The 6,623-nt window shown below is 39.0% G+C and overlaps 1 protein-coding gene across 1 annotated transcript in view; it reads right to left on the bottom strand.

The window, feature by feature from the left end:
- LOC102206705 (beta-galactosidase-1-like protein 2) overlaps nt 1-6,302 on the bottom strand; it is a 21,335-nt gene extending 15,033 nt beyond the window's left edge. The window contains exons 1-6 of the mRNA XM_005720666.1: nt 5,869-6,302; nt 3,304-3,489; nt 3,094-3,162; nt 2,684-2,779; nt 689-797; nt 40-132 (exon numbers count right to left, since the gene is read on the bottom strand). Coding sequence (XP_005720723.1) covers nt 40-132; nt 689-797; nt 2,684-2,779; nt 3,094-3,162; nt 3,304-3,489; nt 5,869-5,969 — 654 coding nt within the window. The 5' untranslated portion in view covers nt 5,970-6,302. The remainder of the gene's footprint in view (nt 1-39; nt 133-688; nt 798-2,683; nt 2,780-3,093; nt 3,163-3,303; nt 3,490-5,868) is intronic.
- Nucleotides 6,303-6,623: the final 321 nt, after the last annotated feature.

The raw sequence follows: 6,623 nt of genomic DNA, 5'->3' as shown, positions 1-6,623 counted from the left end.
ACCTATTTATTGATAGTTCTTTATTAACTACCTCCTTACCTCCTTGATGAAGGGCATGTAATTTTCATCTGTAGCATAGGAGCCATATTCATTCTCCACTTGAACTGCTATAATCGGGCCACCCTTGGAGTACTGTGCAGCAATTAGCCATATATTAGGACATACAGTATGACTTGACACAAGTTCTTTCTCGTTCCTATCCTCAGCATAGTTAAAATGGAAAAAAAAAAATATTGAGATATGAAAGCTTTAGTGTTCAGTGATGCACGGAGCTGATAAAAAAAATAAGGCTGTGAACACAAGATAAGCAACTCAAGTGTGTCTGGTAACCACTGTAAGCCTTGCTAAAACTGTTTACCACATTCTTAATGGCAGCCGGGCCCTGCACGGCATTTCAGGACGTTGTAATGAAAATATTGATGTAGCGATTGAGGTTATAAAAGTGTCATCATCTTACAATTGTTGTATCACATTGGAGTCATGATTGCTTTTTAAACTGTGTGCTTACTGAATTTAAAAGAAAATCTATTAAATTTGTATGGGACATCTGTTTGTTATTTCTCTTACACCATAGTACTTTGGTGTAAGTCATTTTTCTCAGCCCCCCTCGCAACTGGAACATTAATAAGCATGTTTCACTTACAAAGGTCAGGACCTCTACATTTTCAGTAAACTCATAGAAAACTACCTGATGTGGGACGACTTTCTTTATGACCTCATCAAAAAAGGAGTTGGCTGCATCGGTGAATCCAGAGTAGGTTGTTCTCAGTTTCATCTGGGGATCCCTTAGCAGCCAGCTGAAAAGAAATCACAGCGCAAAGTGTTGTGATGCGATTTCACTTTACGATTTTAAAGACAGCTGCACCAAGCTGACCTAAGAATGGCTACCGTCAAGCAGAGGAAGTCATGCTTTAGTGCATTTTTCTGTCCCTCTCGCTCAGATTTGACAATTATCAAATAATTACCTCACCCTCACATTCCCAAAAGGAAAATACTGCTCTAAAAATACTACCTTATTCCTGCCAGCAATTATCTGATTATCTGTCTGAATCTATCGTGATTACAGAAGTAAATCAATTCATCTTTCAGGGAGATGTGCCTGTCAGATTTAATTATGGCTGTCGCCAATATATCTCTAAAAGTCTGCTGGTAGTCCTCAGTGACTTTCATTCGAGTAACAGCAGTGGCAAACTTACATGGCGTACTGCATATTGCTGTTTATTCTTAATAAGCCTATGTGAGGACCTGTTGTACTGCAGGTGCAAACCTGTAAGGTGGGTCTTACAAACAAACAAAACAAAACAAAATAAACAAAAAAAAAAATTTCCAGAAGAAATCAAGAAATTTTTGTCCTTGCACACTTAAAAAAAACTCAGATGACTTAATAATGAGGCAGTTCTTATATTTACTAAACAAATTTTGCCCTCTGCAAAGGAACCGCTTGATAATAGAAGTTATAAAGTACTGTGCAAGAGTTTGTTTTGTTGGGAAAATGAAAAATGGCTGCAGCATTTAATTTAAACATCTACAAACATAAAAGGAAAGTCTTCAGGAGTAGTTCTTCATGCTTCTTGAAGGACATCCAAAACACTTATTTAGATGTTCTAGATGTTGTTCTGTTCTCTGTTAAGATATTGAGGTCTGGGCTACAGGGAAGGCCAATCCATGACTGACAGCGACTATGTGTTTGTTCATCAAGTTATGCTTTTACTGGATCAACAGTGTGTTTGAGATCATTTTCATGCTAACAAATGAAGCTGCAGGCAACCAGATACTGTCCAGATGGTGTTACACAGTGGATGAAAATCTGACAGTACTTTTCTCCGTGCATAATTTCATTCATTTGTGTCAAGATCTCAAACACTACTACTGGAAGAATGCAGCTTTACACCATGACAGAGCCTCCACTGTGTTTTGCAGATGACTGCTGACACTCACTGTTGCACCTTTCTCCCAACCTCCTTCATACATATTGATAACATTTTAACCAAAAATGTCATACTTGCATTCATCAAGCCATCAGACCTGTTTGCCGACTGATTTTCAGTCCAGTTCTTGAGCAATTTGGCTAGCCTCGGTTTTTTCTCTACATTTCCCTTCCTAACGAATGGCTTCCTGTCAGCAACTGTTCCACTGAGACCATTTCTAATGAGGCTAATAGTTCTTTGAAATCACCTGTAAAACAACTCACAATGAAATACTATTCCATGCCTGTGAAAGTGCCTAAAAATACAATTTAAAATTGGTTCTTTGGTAAATTCTTTGTTATGAGTAAACACAACACTAGTCCATCAATTGAGCTATGGGCATTTTTACGCTTGAATCATTGAACTGAATCATTTAAACAAGCAGAAAAACTAAACAAAAAACATTCCTGTGAAAATGGTCAGGTACAAGAACTGCAGTGAAAATTAGTGAATGTCAATCTAAAACAATTCTCAACGCTCTTCTAAAAGTCTGGAGAACTATTGTTTAAGATCATTTTAAATATTACGAGGAAGTCTGCTTCCTTGGAGGCAAAATATAAAGAAATGATTTTGCACAGCACTGTAATCAAGTTAAACTGCTTAGCAATCTACTAGCTGTTTTACGCATCAGATTCCAGAGTAACTAATGCTTTAAGGCACTTACAAATTATGTATAAATATACAGTAACACTTGATTGCATATCTAAAATCTTTACCTGGGTAGTCCCCCTAAGTCCCACTCAGCACAGATGTAAGGCCCTGGTCGCAGAATCACCCAGAGGCCCAAGCTGGCTGCAAGACGTAGGTAGGCTCTAAGGAACGGATGTAAAATGAGCTGTCAGTGGGGGCCATTTATTATGAATAAAAGTCAATAAAGTATTTAAATGAATAATATATTTTCTCACTGTAAAATATTTTTCTTAACCTTAACAGATTTAACAGGTCAATGACATTATAAATAATAACTCAATCACTGACAGACAAAGTTCACTAATTGATTTAAAACATTTCTTATAACCTCAAATCACTCAAGGCTGGCAAACTCAAGTCTTTAGCAATATAACAGTGCCATCTGCAGGCGATCTTCTGAATTCCCTGAAAGCCTTCCCCTGCCTTCAGTCCTTACTCTAAATCTAGCTGATCCTCAAACTTGAAGACCCCCCGCTCTGGCTCGTGCAGGTTCCAAGGAACATATCTGAAAAAAGAAATTAAACTTTTTTAAATGCATACGTGTGCATTATTATGTGCATTATTTCAGCCGCAAACTCCTTACAGAAGTATGGGCAATGAATTTTCCGCCTATGTGTTCAGACAGTCTTGAGTTGTAGTAGCTTACGTAGTCAGAGTATTAAGGCCACAGGCCTTCATCTTCAGCAGCCGGTCCTCCCAGTAAGCTCTTGGGACACGGAAGTAATGAATGGAGCCTCCCAAGATGAGGAAAGGTTTTCTCTCCAGAGTGAACTGAGAAGAGTTGGCTCTCAGGCCCTCCACACGGTTCATTCTTCTTGTTTCAGGGTGGTTCCTAAGAGGCAAAACTTTGAGACTGTGAAAGAACTCGCTGAACAAGAAAAGGAAAACTGCTAATATTTAAAACCTGTTGCAAGTTCGTGGAAATCTCCCTTACTGAAGCGCAGAGGTAATAGGTAGCTTGTATATCTTATCGTGGTGAGCATAAAAGGAAAGCCACACCTTTAGGGGTCAATGGTTAGTGTAAGCACTATATTGAAATACTGAGATTTTGTCTTTTGTCAGCTTGCAATAAAATGCTTATGGCTGATTATCTTGAGTTTGATTTTGAGTTCTGATCACTACTAGGTTCACGAACCAGTTCTCTCATGTTTTACTGCGTCACCCTTGTTTTTACACTATTTAAAACCTATATTAATTTTAAAAAATAGTACAACGGCAACATTGTACTATGTTTGGGTGGGAGGAGGGGAGGGTTGCATCAGTGTTACATCATCATAATTTCTTTTAGTAATTTAGTAAATGTCTGCAAACATTTTGTTTTTGCAGGTCTTGAAGGTCTTGGTTACTATATAACTTCAGCTGCTTCAGAGCTAATTTGTTATACTTTTAAATTCGTTATATTTTTAATGTGTTTAGTGGATATTTCCCCGCAGAATCATGCTGCTGTAATACGGCCAAAATGTCAAATACAAAATTATACAAAATTCCTCCATTTGAACAAAAGCAAAACAGAAATGATTCTACTTGGGCAACCCAAACGCATTAGACGGGTAAGACAGCACCACTGGACTCTTAGCCTCTTTCTGTCATCTGGTTGCAATGAACCTTGGTGTGATTCTTGACTGTGCATTAACATTTGATAAACTAATTAGCTGTTTTGTTAAGACATGCTTCGTTCAATCAGGTGAAGGCCTACCTCACGCCACCTGACTTTGATTGTGTAATTTACCAGTTTATTACCTCTTGTCTCGATTATTGTAACTCTTTATATGTTGGCTCTAATCTTATTTCGTCATCTTCAAGTCGTTCAAAATGCAATCAAAATGTAATGTGATGACATTACACCTGTACTGGTGTCCTTTACACTGGCGTGCAGTCGCTTTCAGGATCCAGTTTAAAATTTTATACTTGTTTTTAAGCGTCTCAGTGGTTTGATGCCTTTACTTAACATAACTTTTAAAACCCTAACAGAGCACTGAGGTCTAGAACCATCTGCTCTAGGACATTTCTAGATCCAGGCTTAAAAGCAGAGGCTACAGAAATAAACTTTGACTTGACTTGACAAAATGTGGCATTGTCCTCGTGGAGGCTTTCCCAAACGAATATGTTGATTTGAATGGCAGATTATCACTTGGTTACCGGTGCCTTTGCAAGTGTGCAGGTTACCTATGGTTTGTGTAAGATTGTGAAAGCTTGTTTTTAAACTGGTTTCAAACAAGTTGGACAGTACCTCTTCTTTTTATTGCAGAGGAAAGTGTCTATGTTATCTAAAAAGAATTTAAACAGTCAGCACATGTTTTCACCTCAGTCCATCTGAATTGAGCTCTGGCCCAGAGGACATCTTAAGGTTTCTGGAGGTGTTTTTGTTCATGTTTATCTTCCATTTGCACATGCAATGATAAACAGTGTTTCTCTGTTTCTGAGTTAAGTTTTTTATGCAGTGTTGCCTGAATGCCCAGAGATCACGTCCATTCAGCACTGGTTATCTGCATTTCCTCTTACATGTAGCTATTTCTCCTTATTGTGTTTAATCTTTTAGTGATGCTCAGATGATGAAATCCCCGCATGCTCATATTGGAAATCTAGACGGACAAATGCTATTCTTCAGCTATTAAACTATTTTCTCTCATAACCTTTCAGAGAGTGGTGAACTTAGCCTCTCTGTGATGTTCTTATCGTCACTTTTCATACCTACTATTTCTACTGGCCTGTTACAGGGTTATCTAAGCAGCAGTTACATGCCTAATTTACATTTTACATAGCATCCCAACCTTACTGAAAAAAGCTGAATATATTTCAGCTGAATAACATCACACAAGTTTTACCTTATCCGTTTTTTTTCACATACTACAGTCTAAGAATAATAATTTTAATGTAAATCTCCAGCGTTTTGTTTTGTTTTTTTAATTCTCCAGGACTAGGCTTGAGTATAAAATGTGTGTGGGAAAAGTGGGCCAGTGAAAGACAAGTAGCTGTTACGTAGACACGTAGAGTCTAACAGGTGAGCCAGATACGCGTTCACAGGTGCCCTGGTCAGTCGCTGTGTAGCTGAGTTGAATACGGACCAGTAGCTCCAAGCACGATTCGTGGAGCTTAACAATCACAAACTGTAAACATTTCACGTATCAGTGTGCGAGATGTCTTCACGCACATAACTCTTAGTAAAAGTTAGTGACCGGTAAAAACAGCGCTGTATCAGTGTTTGCCTTACCTTGTAAAGCGATACATAATTATTCCCGCGGCAGCGACGCAAAGTAGAAGAAAATATCGTTGCTTCAAGGATAGACGAAGACCAATCACTGAGCTTTCCATTGGTATCAACAATACATTAATGACAGCACGCTGAACCTTATTGTGTTAACGCCTTTTAAAAGCCATATTTCCACAATTTAGTCTTCCGAGTCTCCTTCCAGCATGGAGCCTGACAGACGAGTCTTCTCAACTAAGGATATTGCTAGCTTAACGTAGTTTCGTGAAACCTGTGAAGAATTGAATGATACCGCCAGCATTCGTACTTCCGGAATTAATTGTTAAAAACTAATGAATTCGCTATGGGTAATTCAAGTATTTTTTCTGATCGCGCTACAAAATAAAGCTTCTTATTCCCATGAGAAGTGAGCGTCCGAGTCCGAAAAGTCCAATGAAATGGTGATGGGTCGGTCGCGAACGAAATGGCTCTTAGAGCCGGTTCTTTGAAGTGAACGTTGCGAGCCGTGGGGTTTTATTTTTCTTTCTCCTGCCCTCTCTTTCACTTTTTTTGCTTCACGCTGCAAGTCACCCTTGTGTTTGCACTGAGCAGAGACGGCAAACAGAGCCTTGCGTTTGCGTCCCTCCCCCCTGAGCTGAGGGGGCGGGTGGTAGTTACACTTGCAACAGCAGTAGCACACAACAAGAGCAGGAGGGAGAGGGAAAAAAAGGCAGCCGGGAGCAACAACAAGAGACAACACCGTCATACTGGAAAGGTAC

This window comes from Pundamilia nyererei, unplaced genomic scaffold (assembly GCF_000239375.1).
Source record: "Pundamilia nyererei isolate P.nyererei 1_Seehausen unplaced genomic scaffold, PunNye1.0 scaffold00003, whole genome shotgun sequence".
Lineage (NCBI taxonomy): Eukaryota > Metazoa > Chordata > Actinopteri > Cichliformes > Cichlidae > Pundamilia > Pundamilia nyererei.
This window is presented reverse-complemented; position numbering and strand designations above follow the sequence as displayed.